Source organism: Pelophylax lessonae, assembly GCF_965119305.1.
Source record: "Pelophylax lessonae genome assembly, chromosome: 2".
In the NCBI taxonomy this organism is placed as follows: domain Eukaryota; kingdom Metazoa; phylum Chordata; class Amphibia; order Anura; family Ranidae; genus Pelophylax; species Pelophylax lessonae.
In genome coordinates, this window is record NC_138769.1 from 208,077,125 (window position 1) to 208,096,031 (window position 18,907).

The 18,907-nt window shown below is 47.7% G+C and overlaps 1 protein-coding gene across 4 annotated transcripts in view; it reads left to right on the forward strand.

Moving 5' to 3' along the window:
- The window catches only part of USP9X (ubiquitin specific peptidase 9 X-linked), a 593,271-nt gene that overhangs the window by 107,434 nt on the left and 466,930 nt on the right, over positions 1 to 18,907 (forward strand). For all 4 annotated transcript variants that reach the window (XM_082246987.1, XM_082246989.1, XM_082246990.1 and 1 more), the window contains exon 3: positions 6,870 to 7,015. In XM_082246987.1, the coding sequence (XP_082103113.1) occupies positions 6,870 to 7,015 (146 nt within the window). The remainder of the gene's footprint in view (positions 1 to 6,869; positions 7,016 to 18,907) is intronic.

The following is an 18,907-nucleotide window of genomic DNA, read 5'->3' on the forward strand; positions in this document are numbered from 1 at the left end:
TGGAAAAGTCCTGGAGGCGAGCATGGGAGGAGGTAACGAGGGAGCTAGAGAGCAGGAGGTTTTGAGAGGAACGAAGAGAGCGATTTGGTTGGTATTTTGGGACTAGGCTAGTGATGTAGCTAGGGGCTAAGCTGTGGATTGCTTTGTAAGATGTTGTAAGCATTTTGAAAGCCTTTTGAATTTAATTTGTTGGGTGAGCGGAAGCCAGTGGAGGGCTTGACAGAGAGGAGCAGTGGACACTGAGCGATTGGTAAGGGGAATGAGTCTGGCGGCAGCATTCATGATGGATTGAAGGGGGGATAGCCTGTGTAGAGGTATGCCAACGAGAAGGGATTTGCAGTAGTCGAGGCACGAGATGACCAGGGAGTGAACTAAGAGCTTTGTTGTGTCTTTGGTTAGAAAGGGGCGTATTTTGGAGATGTTGCGGAGGCTGAGGCGGCAAGATTTGGACAGCGATTGGATGTGGGGTTTGAAGGAGAGTTCAGAGTCCAGGACAACACCTAAGACCTTGGCATGCGGGGATGGGCTGATAGTAATGCCATCGTTATTGACAGAGAAATCAGGTGAAGGGGCACATGGTGGAGGAAAAATTATAAGCTCGGTTTTGGATGGATTGAGTTTGAGGAAATGGTGAGACATCCAGACCGATATATCTGATAGTAAATTAGTGATACGGGAGGAGACTGAGGGAGAGAGCTGAGGGGTGGATAGATAGATTTGGGTATCGTCCGCATAGAGATGGTATTGGAAGCCGTGGGAGGCTATCAGCTGACCCAGAGGAGGTGTAGATTGAAAATAGGAGGGGTCCAAGAACAGAGCCTTGGGGGACCCCAACAGAGAAGAGGAGAGGAGGCAGTAGAATTGTACATAACGCTAAAGGTGCGGTTGGATAAGTAGGAAGATAACCAGTGAAGAGTACAGTCGGGGAGACCAAAGGCATGGAGATTTTTGAGGAGGGGGGGATGGTCAACCGTATCAAAGGAAGCAGAAGGGTCCAGAAGTAGGAGTACAGAATGGTGTCCATTGGTTTTGGCCATTAGTAGATCACATTTGTCAGTTTTAGGAGAGCAGTTTCAGTGGAGTGTTGAGGCCGAAATCCAGACTGAAGGGGATTAAGGAGGCTATTTTTGGCAAGGTGATCGCACAGTCGGTTGTAGACTAGACGTTCGAGGAGTTTGGATGAAAAGGGGAGCAAGGAAATAGGGCGTAGGTTGTTCAGATCGGTTGAGTCCAGTGAGGGCTTTTTAAGTATTGGGCTGACTAGTGCATGTTTTAGAGAGTTGGGGAAGATGCCAGAAGAGAGGGAGAGATTGAAGATGTGGGTTAGAGAGCGTAGAATAGGGCCAGAAGGTAAACGTAGCATTTGCGAGGGAACAGGATCCAGAGGGCAGGTCGTTAAGTGGACGTTGGCAAGTAGTTTAGCAAAAAAAAAAAGTTAGTAAATAATCATCAAACATGGCCATCAAAGTGCTAGTGACTTGTGCATAATGTGCAAAAGGCAATTCATGAATGTCCAATCAAGTGCTGATAAATCCTCTGTGTTGATCACTCAGGGTGTAATCCCTCTTGTGATAATGTACTCACCACTCATCACAGTGGCTGAGCGGACCTGACGTCCCTTCCGGCCGGTGAGGCGCACGCTGCGAGAGCAGCAACCACCGAGCCGAATCTCCATGTTGCTTTTACTTTGTAAGTATCAGTCCCTATGCTTAATTAAACTAAGTGAAACGTACTTCACCATGTTTGGCCTCTATTTTATATCTGAGGACATATGAAGCAAGTAGGACCACAGAAGGGATCTGTTCCAACAGGACTGGCGAGGCAAGCTGCCATGGATTATTAAACTGCTGATGACCTAGCATCTTGTGGTGAGTACATTACCACAAGGGCGATTACACCCTGAGTCATCAACACAGAGGATTTATCAGCACTTGATTGGACATTCATGAATTGCTTTTTGCACATTATGCACAAGTCACTAGCACTTTGATGGCCATGTTTAATGATTATTTATTTACTAATTTATTTTTTGTGATCAGTGGGTTAGCAATTTGAGAAATTTGCACATGTTCACTCATGCATTGATATATTTGCACATATTTATTGATTTTTAAGCAGCGCTGCAACACTGGTTTCACAATTTAAAGGCACATGCACTTTATTTGCAGCTAGCAGCTTATTTTGTACTTGTATTTTATCATTTTATATTTTTATTCACGGATTGTCTAACTTTATTTAATAATTTATTTAGACACACCAAAAGCGCTGGGTTTTTTCCGTTATACAAGTAGTTTTGCAACCTCATCTATAGTGGCGGGGTTAAATGAGGGAAGAAATGATCGCACCTGTGGGCATGAAGCATAAGGTATGGAAGGGATCTGAACAGCAATGATCTCCTTACGAATTGTAGGCAATCTCCTGGGCAGTGAGTGAGTCGGTGGGAGGCGGTAGTGGAGGACGAAGTAGAGAATTAAAGGTAGCGAAGAGTTGCTGAGGGCGTGATGACAGGCTGATAATGAGAGTAATAAAATAGGTCTGTTTGGCAGTGTGGCGACTGGAATTGTATTTTTGGAGGGCAGATTTATATCGGTTGAAGTCCTTCTGAGACCTAGTCTTACGCCATAGGCGCTCAAGAGCACGGCTATGCTTTTTCAGATTTCTAGTGTTATCTGCTTGCCAGTGTTAATTTCGTCGACTAACACAATTCAGATGACTAAAATACGACTAAAACTAAAATGGCATTTTAGTCAAAAGACTATAACTAAAACTAAATCGAAATTTGCTGCCAAAAATTAATACTGGTGCATGCTCAAAGCATAAATAATAACATATTAGATTTTTCACTCCAGGACCAGCAGTAGTATATAAAGAGTTTGGAAATTGTAGAGAAATGCTTAAATAATGCATTACAAATTACAATTGAACTACACCCATTTGATTATAGATGACTAAAATTAGTTTTAGTCGACTAAAATGTAGGGCGTTTTAGTCGACTAAAATATACTGGAGTTTTAGTCGACTAAATACGACTAAAACTAAAACACTTGCAGAAGACTAAAATAGGACTAAAACTAAAATGCCATTTTAGTCCTAAGACTAAGACTAAAACTAAATTGAAATTTGCTGCCAAAATTAACACTGCTGCTTGCCAAGGTTGAAGGGGTCAGGGCCTGATTCGGTGTGTGGTGAGGGGGGCCAGTGTGTCCAGGGAGGCTAAGAGTGAAGCGTTGTAGACAGAAGTGGCAAGGTTGGTGCAGGACAGAGGAGCTATTTTGTCAGAGGTGGTCGGTAGCAGAGAAGAGAAGGGTTGAGATGGCGTTGGGTTTCTGCGGGTAACTGTAAGGTAGCTGGAGGGAGAGGAGGTGGAGGAGAGGGAGAGAGTGAAACTAATAAGGTAGTTATCAGAGAGAGGGAAAGGATTGTTTGAAAGGTTGTGCAGAATGCATAGGTGGGAGAAAACAAGGTCAAGGATATTGCCTTCAGAGTGAGTAGAAGCATGTATCCATTGCTTCAGGTCAAAGGAGGAGGTACTGAGAAGTTTGGAAGTGACAGGAGTGTTAGTATTAATAGGGATGTTGAAGTCGCCGAGAATGATTGTGTGGATTTTGGAAGAGAAAGTAGGGTAGCCAGTCATCAAGAAAGGTCGATACTGGTCCAGGGGGGCAGTAAGTCGCAGCTAACCTTAGAGAAACAGGGGAGAAAAGACGAATGCAGTGTACCTCAAATGAGGAGAGTGACAGAGGGAGGTGGGTGAAGTACCTGAAAGGTGCTATGTGGGGCTAGAAGGATCCCGACACCCCCTCCCTTGCGTCCATTGGGTCTAGGGGTGTGAGTCCATAGAAGACCACCTTGGGATAGGGCAGCAGAAGATGCAGTGTCGGATTCGTGAAGCGAGGTGAGTTTATTACAGACAGAGCGGGCGTTCCAAAGGGCGCAAGAGAAAGGGAGTCTGGTCTTGGGAAGAAGAGAGATGGGAACTAGATTGTGCTGAGTGCGGCTGCAGCCAGAGTGTGCAGGGTAAGTGGTGTGTTGAGCACGGGTAAATGATGGAGGCCCAAGGTTTGGGGGATATGTCTCCAGAGGCTAGGAGAAGCAGAAAGGTGAGGTGGTAATATGAGTGTGATTTTATATGAAGGGACATGCCCCAGTGTCCTGGAGGATTTGGGTGCGTGTGGATTTAGAAGTAGCAGGAGATGGTGAGGACAGAAGTGAGGGTGATATATATAAGCTGTGGGGTGGAGAAGAGGGGTGAAGCAGAGAGAGTTTAAGGATAGAGGACACTGCTGTCAGGAGTGGTAGAGAGTGCAGCAGTCTATGTGGTGTATATCTCAGCCTTTCCTGTGTTCATTCACTTTGTGCATTCTCTGAAGTGCAGAATCAGAAGTGCTCCCCACTTATAGAAATCGCCCCACTTTAAGAAGAGCCCCCAAAAAGCAAACTTGCCCCCCCCCCCCCCCCTGCAAACGTGTATAGTAATTTGATATTGGTGGAAGATTTAAGGTTTATCAAACGTATAAAAACCTATTATATATTCATAAATTTTGTAATTGGTAGACTGGAGTTTAGATTTGTATAAATCTTAGTGTAATATTTGGTTACAGAGCATGCAAGGTGGTGGGTTTCATTATAAATATCAACCACTTAAGCCCCGGAGGATTTGGCTGCTAAACGACCAGGGGTTATTTTGCGATTCGGCACTGCGTGACTTTAACGGACAATTGCGCGGTCGTGCGACGCTGTACCTAAACGAATTTGGCGTCCTTTTTTTCCCACAAACAGAGCTTTCTTTTGGCGGTATTTGATTACCTGTGCGATTTTTTTGATCACGCGCTATAAACAAAAAAAGAGCGTCAATTTTGCAAAAATAGCAATATTTTTTTTATATGAAATTCCCCCCAAAAAAAATGTAAAAATCAAAATTTTTTAACATTTTCGGCCAATTTGTTTTATGCTACCTATGTTTGGTAAAAAAAATCGCAAAAAGCGTATTTTGATTGGTTTGCGCAAAAGTTATTGCGTTTACTGACTAAGGGAAAGATTTTTGTCATTTTTGTTGTTTTTTTTTTTTAACGCGTAATGGCGGCGATCTGCGATTTTTTTTTTTTTTGCGACATTGCGGCGGACAGATCGGACCCTTGACTGACATTTTTGACACTTTTGGGGTTACCAGTGACATTTCTACAGTAATCAGTGCTATATATATGCACTGTTACTGTAAAAATACACTGGTAGTGAAGGGGTTAACTTTATTTGAGAGGGAGGGGCTGTGTGTGTCCCTAGGGGCGTGATTCTAACTGTGATTGGCTGTGGCTTCAGCTGTATGCAGAGTGATCAACGGATCTACATAGTAGATCCATATGATCAGCTCTCATACAGAGGGGAGAATGACAGGCAGCTTGTTTACACAAGCTGCCTGACTTTCTCCCTCTCCCCCGCCGATCGCAGAGTGGCCGGCGGACATCGGGTCCGCCGGTCACACGCGCGGGGGGGCCCGTGACCACGCCTCCGGCGGCGCGCGCTCGCTCCCTAGACCCTCACAAGCTAGTGACGTAGCCCTACGTCACTTTGCCTGTGAGGGGCTGACCGCCGACGTAGATCGGCGTGCGGCGGTCGGCAAGTGGTTAAAGTATGATCTATAGTCAGTGCGCATGAGCTAGTGATAGTGCTGGCTGCTACTAAAGTAAATATAAACTGTGCATGTTTAGGAGACCTTTACTGTACCTATGGGTAAGCCCTACGATAAGCATTGTTTTCTAGGCCTTGTGCACGCAGATATTTGTACTTTAGGCTGGGTCTGTGGTAAAAATCCTGGCCTTCTCCTGCAGTCGAACCACAAGTGAACTTAAGACACCCACAGAAGTGAATGAGACATCAACGTTGTTGAAGTGCCTCATTCTGTGTCCCTCTGCACTGCTTGCTTGAACCCGAAGTTCGGGTAGTGAGCATTGAGATCTTCACCGCATCGCAGATCAGTTCCAAACAATATCTTGGCAAAGAAATTGAAGGAAGCGTGGCTTTGATTGCTGAGTCGTAGTTCCGCTGGTCTGTCAGGATGTAGACCTGATTGGAGCTCTCACAGGTACAGAAGGCTCCAGTGGAGCCTACAAGTTAGTGGAGCCACTTACTGACAGGAGTGACAGGCTACAAAACAAAAAGCACACATAAAAGAACATAAGAGCTAAGATATGCTGCTACATATGTTTCACAAGGAGGTTTTATTAATGTTTTTAAAGAGGGGTGGCCAAAACAGGAAAATATTTTGTTCTATATCCCAGACTGACAAGTGCCCTGCATAGTCCCACATTCTATCTGTCTTTGTTAAAGTGAAATTGTTGCCATGCAAAATTTTTTCAAGCAAGCCACACCTAATGAAGGCTCACTTACTGCTCTGGCTGCCAGTCTCCATGTCCTGCACAAAAAACACACACACTTCACACAGACCTCACTGGTTCCTCCCTCTGAACTCAACCCTTTACAGGATACAGGCGTGGCATTGATGCCAGCAGAAAGTGAGCATTGTGGGTCTAGCCTAATGCTTTACGTTAACATGGAAAAAAACATCAAAATTGTACCTATATTTTTATTTCAGATATTATATCATGGATATAAGACTTCTTTTATTGTTACATTGGTTGTTTTGAATTTCTCGTACTAAAGAGTCTTGAGTCTTGATTTGTTAAGTTTGTAAGAAATCATTTTGGTTGCAATTGTTTTTTTTTTTTTTTTTCCCTTTTTTACTTTTCAGAACCTAAAATGTGTTTAGATACGTTAAGTGAGGAGGTGATAATTATGCACTTAATAATTATGCACTTAAGAGTAATGAGACAATGTATTCATGTAATGAGACAATGTATTCATGTTTTGGGCAGACTTCTTCACCTGATTCTTCCAATGAAAATTCCCCAGTTAGTCCCCCAGATGATCAGACACAAGGGGATGCACCTCCTCCCTTGGAGGTTGAGGAACCCGCCTTTCCTCACACTGACTTGGCTAAGCTGGATGACATGATCAACAGGTGTGTATTTATTCTCATAATCTAGTTGTATTTATACAGGCAAATTTTAAAGGACTACTAGTCTTTAAAAAAAAAAAAAGTGCAAATGCATCATGCTTGATTATCCCTAATGTGGAGTCATTTGATTAACTTCTAAGAATCAAGGTTTTTGCTTTTGTTGTATCTGTCACATTTTACAAATTGATGTGGTTGGGCTGAGCCATATAAGCAAGTGAAACAATTGTGTTTAAATCATACATGTAGGAATAGCCTGGTACTTTCCTAGGGACGAGTTGAATGATGTGAAAAAAGTATTTTCTTTTGTGCGTTGACTGACACAGCTCCTGATCTTCCTAACCATTGGGTTATACTGCCCTCTACAGGAGTAGGATACTAGGCAGAAAGAATCTGTCTACGCCTATGGGCAGTCCCAGGGGGTGTACTCCATCTCCTTGTCATAGATACTCAGTTTTCTCTTTCGTCCACCGACAGACGTAGCTGCTGCTTTAAATCATAGACGGATGGATAAGAACCGTTGCATCTTCAGTTTTAGCTGCCTGGTCTTAGGAGTGGCCAAACGCCTCCCTGCTGGGACCTTTTTGTCCTAGCTCTGTTTTAAACGTCTTAAAGGGAACCGTTTTTTATTTTATTTTTTTGTTGATACTGACTCCAGTTACTGTGGAATGCTGGCTGGTTTTCTGACTGGCTATATGAGAGCCTTATGGTCTCCCAGTTTGTGCCATGGAACGCTTGCAGACCGTAGCTCCGCACTGGGTCTCCATAGCGATAATAGTCCCACAGACGGGGACTGGCCTGCGGGTGAAACACCCCGCTGGGATGCACACACCTGGCATGCCAGTGTCGCAGCGTGCCTCTTGGCCTACAATGCCCTCACTGTGGTGCAGAGGCAGTCTGTCAGGATGGACGCCCAGCATCAGCAGTGTGGTCCAGTAAGTACAGTCCCCACGTCTGATTAGCGGGCCTGGGCGGGACGTGGGCTCCTCCATAGGTGATTAGGACCCTCGGGTACCCAAACCTCCTACCACCCTCCTCCACTATGAGGGGTCACCTGGGACCTTTCCCCTCCTACCCTGACCTCTCCCTACCCTGGGCTCTAGACCACCGGGACACTTTTCGTGGGGGGTCCCCTATGTAAGTCGCCTCTGGTGCTATACCGGGTAGTGGGGGGGGGGGGGTTAGGCCGAGGCCTCAGAGGGGGGTACATGGTTGCGCCTCATGCCGCTATGAGGATGGGGGGGGGGTTTCATCTGCCGGGATGACCCCTGCCAGGGCCCCCAGGCCTGTTAGTAGGATAGGCCTCACTAGGCCCAAGGTCACGTGATCATCGGTGCAAAGCCACCATATTGCCATGTCCTGCAGCCTTAACAGGCCTCAGCAGCCTGCCTGCCTGGGTATCCCTATCACTGTAATGCCGGTGGCTATTTTGCTGGAGCCGAGACGAAACTGCACAGGAGCTTCTGGCTCTTGTGGGCGGGGACGTTTCTACCTTCTCTTCTCCATGCTGCTGATGGACCTTGCTGTGTTCTCCATGTGGTAACTACTCTGAGTTTAATTACCCCGGCCTTCACCTTTTCATCTTCAGAGGGGTTTCAGGCCTTTAGGGAGCTTAGGATTATCCCCCGGAGTAGCGCTGTGTGCATCGCCATCGCCTCCTAAATGCGCAGTGCACGTCGGTAGCGGCAGACTTGCTGGGACCTGTGGTGCCTTTGTAACCTCACTTAGCCTCAGGGGTGTTAATATTTGGTGATTGGGCACGGATTGCTCCCTCTTAGGCCATTGCTTCTGTTTTCAGGAGAAGCTTCTGCTTAGCTCCTTGCGGTGCAGGTTCCGGTGTTTCCCCGTTTCCCTGTCTGCTCTTAACATTCTTACTGTGCAATCCTACTGTTTGGCCATATGTCTAGCATGGATTCCCCAAGTTTGTCTTCGACCCCCGATGTATCGTTGGGGCCTGCTTCTAATGCTCATGATGTGACTTTGTCTGTGATGCAAGAAATGTCCAGAAAAATGGACAAAGTTATTGTGGCAGCATTTACTAAGAAACTCCCTTGGCCCTCGCCTGTCTCATCTCAGACCTAAGATTCTGAGGCCGATATGGTCGCCGGCGACGCAGAACCCCTTTTGGAGGCTGCGTCCCCGCATTCAGACTTTTCTGACGCGGAAGAGGATGTTTCCACAACCGCCTTGGCACAGGAAAAGGCGCTGGTAGATGCTTTAATATCCTCAGTGAGGGACATCCTAAAAATCACGGATGCAAAATTTCTAACTCACAAGGAGCCTCGGTAGCCTTTGGATCCCTCAGGGCAAAGAAACAGGCCAAGGTTTTCCCTTGTCCTGAAGTCTTGTCCGCTTTAGTGGAGGAACAATGGCGGCGACCTAATCGCACGCTTGCAATTCTCAAACATTTGGCTAGACACTACCCGTTTGATGAAGAGATCTTACGCAAATGGACGCCCCCCTCAGGTCGACCCCCAGATATGCGGTATTCACACGGTTTTACCGGTGGCAGAATCCTCATCTCTCCCTGAGCCGTATGACAAACGTATTGAGGTCTTATATTGACACCTGTATACGGTCATCTGCCTTGGAACTCACTGACCAATTAGGAACACACTTCAGGGGTAGGGTGACTTCTCGGTTTCTTCCCGGATCCTTGGACCTCACTGTTGCACGACAGGTGGATCCACGAGGTAATTCAGTCTGGGTGCAAGATAGTTTCGTTCCCGTCTGCCAGACAGATTTTTTTCCCTCCAATCTTTAGCTGTCCCCAGATTTCCTTGCAGGGCTGCAGGAAGTGATTCGGGATATGCTGTCATAAGGCGTGATTGTACCAGTTCCTCACCAGGAACGCTTTTGAGGGTTCTATTCGAACATGTTTACCGTTCCACGGAAGGAGGGCAAATTGCGTCCAATCTTGGACCTCAAAACTCTGAACCGCTTTGTGCCTATGTGCCTATGCCTATCTCCATGTCCCTATTTGCCAGGATCATCGATTCCTCCGCTTCACGGTGGGCAAGGACCATTTTCAATTTGTGGCGTTACTGTTTGGTCTCGCCTCTGCTCCCAGGGTCTTCACCAAGGAGTTAGCCCCTATCCTGGCTCTGCTACGACAGAGGAATGGCGATTCTTGGGTACCTGGACGATCTTATCCAAGTGGACTCGTCTGTGACATTGAAACCGGTTTTGGAGGTGACCATTCACAACTGCTTCAGTTGGAATCTCAACCTTCAGAAATCTGCTCTGGTTCAAACAACCAGACTGGAGTATCTAGGGATGATCCTAGATTCCGCTTCGGCAAAGGTATTTCTACCTTCTGTGAAGTTACGAAAGTTAAGGGAAGTGATTCTGTCGTTGCTGGCTTGCGATCTGGTGTCTCTCAGGTCATCTATGCAGGTGCTGGGCCTGATGGTGTCCTGCTTTGAGGCCGTACCATATGCGCAGGCCCACACGAGACTTTTGCAACAGGAGATCCTTGTCAAATGGGACAAGGATCCTCTATCCCTGGACAGTCTGATTCCTTTGAGTTGGAGATCCAAGGACTCCCTGAATTGGTGGCTCAGCTCTCCGAATCTTCTCCATGGGAAATCCTTCCTTCCAGTATTCTGAACGGGGGGCACCCTGATTGTTCAAGGGACCTGGACGTTGGCAGAGTCCAAGCTCCCGATCTACCTTCTGGAACTGAGAACAATCAAGTTGAGCCTGTTCCACTGGACGGACAATCTCAAGGGGTGTTCTGTCCAAGTCCAGTCCGTCAATGTCACGGGCGTGGCATATGTCAATCTTCAAGGGGGCACCAGGAGTGCCCTGGCGGCTCTGGAGATAACTGAGTTCCTGCGCTGGGCAGAGGACTACATCCCAGCCTTATCTGCCGTGTACATTCCCGGCGTAGTCAATTGGCAGGTGGACTACCTGAGTCGTCAAACCCTGGATCAGGCAGAGTGGTCCCTGCATCCACAGGTTTTCCACCAGCTGTGTCTCCAGTGGGGGACCCCGGATGTGGACCTGTTCGCCTCCAGACAAAACAGGAAAGTTTCAAAGTTTGTGACTCGGTCCAGAGCTCCTTTGGCCGATGCAGTAGACGCCCTGTAGGGCTAATTTATGCGTTTCCTCCGCTGAAACTTTTATCTCGCCTGCTATGCAGGGTCAAGTTGGAGGGGATTCTGGTGGTTCCCGATTGGCCCCAGAGATCCTGGTATGCTGACGTGATTCAGCTGAAGGTCGCAGGTCCGTGGACACGTCTCTGTAGGAAGATCTTCTATCTCAGGGTCCAATATTCCATCCTGCTTTACAGTCTCTGGCTTTAACGCCTTGGCTGTTGACAGCAAGGTGTTAAAGGACAGGGTTCTCTCTGATTCTGTGATCCCTACCTTGCGCAAGGCTGGGAAGTTCACTTCTCGGTAGATTTATCATCGTACGTGGAAAGCCTACATTGCTTGGTGCGAATCGCTGAAGCTGCATCCTAGATCCTTTGCTATCAGCTGGATTCTGACCTTTCTACAGAAAGGAGTTGACCAACGTTTGGTGTTGGGCACTCTTAAGTGTCTGTCAGATCTTGGCCTTGGCTGTGTACTTCCAATGCCCTTTGGCTACGCACTCTTTGATTCGTACATTTCTTCAGGGGGTTCGCCATTTGGCTCCCCACCCCCCCCCCCAAGGACGTCTCCGTTACCTCCTTGGGACCTTAATTTGTTTGTTTCTGTTCTTCAGAAATCTCCTTTCGAGAACCTAAGAGGCATTTACTTGCTCGCCTTGTAGCAGGAAGTTGCCTTTTTGGTGGCTATTACCTCTGCGCGCAGGGTTTCTGAACTAGCGGCGCTATCTTGCCGCTCTCATTAACTGGTAATACAAAGGGATAAGGTAGTGTTACGGCCTAATCCATAGTTTCTTCCTAAGGTGGTTTCAGGCTTCTATCTGAACAAAGACATAGTGCTTCCGTCACTCTGTCCGAAACCTTCACATCTTAAAGATATTGCCTTGCATTGCTTGGATGTGGTTTGGGTGATACGGGTGTATCTGGAGACTACGGAGTCCTTTCGTAAGTCCGACTCTGTGAATACGGATGGGCCCTGTAAGGGTCAGGCTGCATCTGCGGCGACCATCTCTCAATGGGTCAGACAGACGGTGGTGAAGGCGTATTCTCCTTGAGGGCAATGTTCCTCCTTTCCCTGTCACGGCTCACTCTACGCGGGCGTTTTAGTGCCTCTTGGGCTTTCCACCATCAGGCATCAGTGATGCAGGTTTGCAAGGCGGCCACTTGGTCGTCTGTACATAGGTTCACCAAGTTTTACAGAGTGGATGTGTTCGCATCCACTGATGTCATTTGGCCGCAAGGTTTTGCAGGCCACCGTTTTAAGGAGAAGTTTACTTTTCCTTCTCCTTGATGATTTTGCTGTAATTGAGCCCCAGTTGTTGCTTGTTGGGCTCCATGTTATATAGTTGGCTATGTTAGCCGTGGGAATTGCATTCTTTCAAGTTTGTCCTTTCCCCACCTCTCAGTGGTTACTGCTTTTGGACGTCCCATCCGTCTATGATTTCAAGCAGCAGCTACGTTTGGCGGTGAACGAAAGAGAAAATGGGATTTTTTTTCTTACCGTAAAATCCATTTCTCTGAGTACCATCAAGGGCGAGGTGTCGGCTTTGGCGGTCTTCCAACGACCCTTGGCCACACACTACCTGGTGCGTACCTTTCTTGAGGGTGTCCGACATTAGGTTGCTCCAGTACAGTCTCAGTTTTCCGCCTTGGGACCTCAATTTCGTGCTTTTGGTCCTCCAGAAGCCTCCCTTTCAGAATCTTCGGGAGATTCCCTTGCTCATGCAGTCTCAGAAGGTGGCCTTTTTGGTGGCTATCACCTCTGCATGCGTGGTGTCGGAACTGGCAGCATTATCCTGTCATTCACCTTACTTGGTGATTCAACAGCGATAAGGTGGTTCTTTGCCCCTGTTCGTTGTCCCTCCCAAAGGTTGTCTGATTTTCATTTGAATGAAGATATGGTGTTGCCTTCCCTGTGTCCCAGGCCTAACCAAAGGAAATTGCCTTGCCTGCCTTGGATGTGGTTCGGGCAATTGGGGTGTACCTTGCAGCTACGGAGTTTTTTTTGTTTTTTTTTTTTTTTATAGGAAGTCAGACTCCCTATTTGTGCTCACGGATGGGCCTCGGAAAGGGTTCTTCTGTTACCATTTCTAGATGGATCAGACAGACTGTGATTCAGGCCTATTTCATTAAGGGCCAGGTTCCTCCTCTCCCCGTCAAGGCGCACTCTTCTCAGGCGCGCAGTGTCTCCTGGGCCTTCCCTTATTGGGCATCAGTGACGCAGGTTTGCAAGGCGGCCATCTGGTCGTCGGTGCACACTTTCATAAAGTTCTATAAAGTGGATGTGTTGGCATCTGCAGATGCTTTTTTTGGCCGCAAGGTTTTGCTGGCTGCTGTTTAGTGGACTTGATCCTCTTTGAGGGTGTATTGTTTTTTTTTTTTTTTTTTCGGGTGGGCTCCAGTTGTTGAGCTCCTGTTGCCTTTTTGGCTACTGCCTAGCCTGAGGAATTATTTCACTGTTCGCATCCCTCATTTTGAACACTGCTTTGGGACGTCCCAATGGTTAGGACAATCAGGAGCTGTGTCCATCAATGAACGAAAGAGAAAAGGGGATTTTTGACATAGCGTAAAATCCATTTCTCTGATGTATGTTAACGGACACAGCACCCACCCCTCTGTGGAGTTGTAATTCTTCTGACACGGCTTGTAACCAAACTGAGTACCACCATTTTGCCGTGGATGGCTAGCTGTGTATTTGGCGGCCATGTTTGTGTAGTCCGGCCACCATTTTTCTGTAGTTTCCCAGAATAGAATGGCGGCCATGTTTTTGGAGCCTTGTGAGTGGTGTCTGTGGCGGTGGACCTCTAGTGCTAAGTCCTAGACTCTCTCTGACCGCCGCATGGTGTACAGCTTCCAGCTCTGTGTGAATCGGTGGTGGTGAGTTGTTGCGTGTTCCCTAGGCGGAGCTCTCTCTTTGCTATAACAGCGATTCAGCTGTGCTGGGACTTGTAGTGCCACTAGCGCAGCAGTGGGGGGTCACTTGGCAGGGTTTTTTAAGATTCCCTGGGTGGTTCTTTGGTTAACATAGTCCCTGAAGCAAATTTCACCCCAGATCCCATCTCAGAGGCGGCGGGCCCTTCAGGGCCCCAGTCCATCCTGTCTGCGATGGCGGCAGCTCTGGAGTCATCAGTGTCCAAGGTTGATTTTGGTCCTGCAAAAAGCATCCACCGCCCTTGCCTTCCTACTGTCTCCTCAGGTTCTGAGTCTGATTTGGGCGCCGCGGACACGAGTCACCCTGCTGGGTCTGCTACTAAAGCCGCGCATGAAAAAGCGCTGGTGGAGGCACTGGTTATATCAGTGCTGGAAACTTTAAAAATGGAAGATACAGCTGCGTTGGAGGGGCCGGTCACCTTCGGTATCCTCAAGTGGCAAAAGTTTTTTTTTTTTTTTTTTTTCCCCCTCCTTTTACTGCCTATTTTGACTTAATTGTCGCAAATCAGTGGGGTTATCCTAAAAGCAATCTGGTGGTTCCTAAAGCGTTTCGCTAGATAAGTACCCTTTTGAAAAGTCAGTGTTAAAGTGGGCTGTCCCACCTGTGGTGAATTCCCTGGTTTCCAGGCTGAACAAATCACCCTGATTCCGGGGGAGGAGTCTCCGGCTTTTAAAGACCCTTTTGATAGGAAGGGAGACCTTGGTCCATCACATGTTTACTATGGCCAGTTCAGTCCATAGGCCTGTGTTCACCATTGCCTTGGTGTCCCAGACCTTGATGGAGTGGGCTAAGTTTTTTACGCCAGGATCTGGATGGGGAACAACTTCCCCCTGCCTTTACTTAGCTGGCAGACCAGTTGGTCCAGGAGTTGCAGTCTCGGACTTCTCTCTGGATGCGGCTCCCTTTGTTTCTAGGCTGTCTGTGACAGCATTGTTCGGCGCATGATATGGCTGGAATGCTGGTCTGCAGACTAAGCTTTCAAGAAGGCCTTTACAAATCTCCCCTTTGTGGGGGATTGCCTGTTTGGATCTTGCCTCGATGAAATCCTTAAGGGAGTCACAGGATGGGACGAGTACTCTCCTCCCACAGGCCTCCAGGGGCAATGATTTTTGTCGCAGACGTGGTCCTTTTTGCTCGGCTCAGAAGCATTTTTTTTGTCCCTCAGGGTCTCGAGAAAAAGGGTCCAAATCTGCTCGGAACGTCTCTGGAGGTTCCAAGATGCCCTTGTCTGGTAAGCCGAAAGTAGGTCTTTACAGACCTGCAGACAAGCTCTCTTCTGCCTGAAGGGGCACCTTCAGCCTTATCTGGAGTGGGGGGGGGGGGGGGGGGCGCGTCTCCGTTTTTTTTCTGGGACCCATGGACCTTTTTGTTTCAAGACAGGTGGGTCCACAAGCTGATTCGGTCCAGCTACAAGAATTTTGGTCTTATCCTCCAGAGAGGTTTTTTCCTTCCATCCTGCGTTTGTCCCCAGACTGCTTGCGTGGTCTCCTCGGGACGGTACAATATTTGCTACTGCAAGGCGTAATTGTAACGGTTCCACACTCTGAACATTTTCAGGGTTTTTATTCAAACCTGTTTACAGTTCCCAGGAAGGAAGGCAAACTTCGCCTGATCTTGGATTTCAAATCCCTGAACCTCTTTGTGCGGGTAAAGAATTTCCAGATGGAGTCCATCAGTTCGGTGGTGGCATCCCTTCATCAAGGGAATCTTCTGGCCTCTATCGATATTAAGGACGCTTACCTCCATATCCCAATATATCGGACATCAGCGCTTTCTGCCCTTTGCCGTGGGCGAGGAGCATTATCAATTTGTGGATTTACCCTTTGGTCTCGCTTCAGCACCTTGTGTGTTTACAAAAGTGTCTGCCCCAGTGTTAGCATTGTTGTCTTTTTTTTTTTTTTTAAAGGTTTTTTATTAAACAAACAAAACACAATACACCAAAAGAAAAATGGCAGTGCAACATAAAAGAGAGGATACAGAACATACAAAGCATCCTCTCCAATCATCTAACAAAATAAAACCACAGTACAGAGAATACCCAGTAATCGTGGTAAAAGGGGGGGTAACACATTATTATAAGCAAGATATAACGACACATGCGGAGCAAAAGAAGGCACTGTAGACATCGCCTAGGAGGCGTCAGACACCGAGGAGGCAGTAAGATCAGAGTCTACCCAGAAGGACCAGATTTTATTGAATTTCTTCGGACATCCTCTGGCCTCATACGTCAGTTTATACAGAGGCAGAGCCTGATTAACAATAGAGACCCAAAATGGAACGTCAGGGGGTGTGGAAGATTTCCAACGGAGAGCAATAGCTTTCCTAGCATAGAAAAAGAGCAAACGCAGAAATAGTTTCGTGCGAGCCGGAGCATCCTCATCATCCACATATCCTAGGAGACAACGAAGGGGGTTACAGACATTGGACAATTGAGAGATATCAGTTATAAAGGCCGTCACCCCTGACCAAAAGGCACGGACAGGGGGACATTCCCAGAACATGTGAAAGAAGGATCCCACACCATCAGAGCACTTAGAGCAGAGAGGGGAGGATAATGTACCAATTTTATGAAGGAACAGGGGAGTGTAGTAAGCCCTATACAGGAATTTTAATTGTATGACTCTATCCCTGGAGGAAATTACAACCGGGATTTGTTCAGGAAGGACGGCATGCCAAACCTCCTCCGTCAAGTCCGGGACGTTTTCACGCCACTGGGACTCAACCACCGCCAAGCGCTTAGACTTAGAATGCAAAAGCCTACGATAATACGTGGAGACCAGTTTCTCATGTGAAGAGTCAGAGAGGAGATATTCCAAGGGGGATGGCTCCAGCGAGACATCCCGGAGGCCGAACTGCGCAGCCGCCGCATGTCTCAGCTGGAGGTAGCGAAAATGAGCCGTAGATGGTACAGCAAAAGTGGACTGCATGTCCGCAAAGGACCGGAAGGTTCCCCGGACATACAGGTGATCAACAGACTTCACCCCAAGACGGGCCCAAAAAATACCGTCGTCCCGACCGAAAAACTCCCGAAACCGAGGATTGTGCCAAAGGGGGGCATTAGGGGAGTACGACCCCGGAGGGTCGGCCTCACCCAATGCGGTAGCCGCAAAAACCCGTAGAGTGACCGAGATAAGCGCAGTGTTCGGCCTGCCCATAGTAGATCTACGGTGCAGCAAATTTTGCAGAGATTCATAGGACGTGAAAATAGCCGCCTCCAAGGCCGCCGCAGCATGATTGTCCTCGGGATGGAACCACCAATGTGCGTGTGCCAACTGGGAGGCAAAATAATAAAGGCGTAGGTTGGGCGCTGCCAGTCCCCCCGCTAATACAGGTAACTGTAACGCATCTCTGGCCACACGTGCCGGCCGACCCCCCCAGATAAATGAAGTGAAGAGCGAATCGATGACCTGAAAACGACGTTTGGTAACATATATCGGGGAGTGACTCAACACATACAGAAATCGGGGAAGGAACATCATTTTAAAAATATTGATCCTACCCAAAACCGTGAGAGGAAGCTGGGACCAGAGCTGCAAAGAAGATTTAAGTCGGGCAACCAAGGGATCTAAATTATTGGGGAGGAAACGAGACAAGGGAAGTTGAATGTCAACCCCCAAGTATCGAAACCGATCTACCACCTGGAGAGGGCATAATGCGAGAGAAGGGGGCAGAACCTGGGGATCCAGGGGGAACAGAGTAGATTTACTCCAGTTCACCCGGAAACCCGAGAAGTGACCGAAGCGATCAATAATGGACAATAGAGTGGGGAGGGATTGATGTGGATCCGCTAGATATATCAACATATCATCCGCATACAAGGAAACCTTTTCCTCCAAGCCACCGATCACAAAGCCCGCAACAGCCGCACACTGGCGGATCTGCGCAGCCAAAGGCTCAATGGCCAGGGCGAAAAGCAACGGGGACAACGGGCACCCCTGCCTAGTACCCCGAAAGATGGGAAAGGAGTCAGACACGGAATTATTGACCCTGATACGGGCACGAGGGAGATAATATAGAAGTTGTACCCATTTTATGAACCCCGGTCCGAATCCAAATTTCGCCAATACCTCCAAGAGATAAGGCCACTCCACTGAATCAAAAGCCTTGTGAGTGTCCAGGGCCACCACAACCCTGGCCCCCACAGAATCATGAGTCGTCTGAAGGTTGGTAAAAAGTCTACGCAAGTTGATCGAGGTAGACCGGCCAGGAATAAACCCCGACTGGTCCGCCCCGACCAAGTCCGTGACAACCGTATTCAGCCTCCTCGCGAGGACCTTGGCCAAAATCTTCACATCTGTATTAATAAGTGAGATCGGACGGTACGATTCACAGAGAAGAGGGTCCTTGCGCGGCTTCGGGATGAGTACTATAAGGGCTTCCGTCATGGAGGGTGGCAGACGTCCCTCCTTCAGAGCACAAGTAAACACTTTCAACAAATGGGGGACCAGCAATTCCCTATAGTGAAGATACCATTCAATGGGGAAACCATCCAAGCCAGGTGTCTTATTATGTGCAAACGTAGTTATGGCCTTGTCAATCTCCTCTGTGGTCAAAGGGGAGTCTAAGAAGCGAGATTGGTCGACCGACAATGCGGGCAATTCAATATCATATAAAAAATCATCAAGTTCGATAATAGTGTAATGGGCCTGGGTGCGGTATAAAGAGGAATAAAATTCAACAAAACTATGAAGAATATCAGGAGTTTGTTCTACAATGACACCGGCCTGGTTGGTGACCCGGGGAATGATACAAGGTTGAAAATCCGGCCTAGCCAAGTAGGCCAACAAGCGACTGTTTTTGTCCCCCAGTTCAAAAATTCTTTGATTCTGATATAACAGTTTTTTCTGGGTGCGCTCAATAAGGACGAGATCCA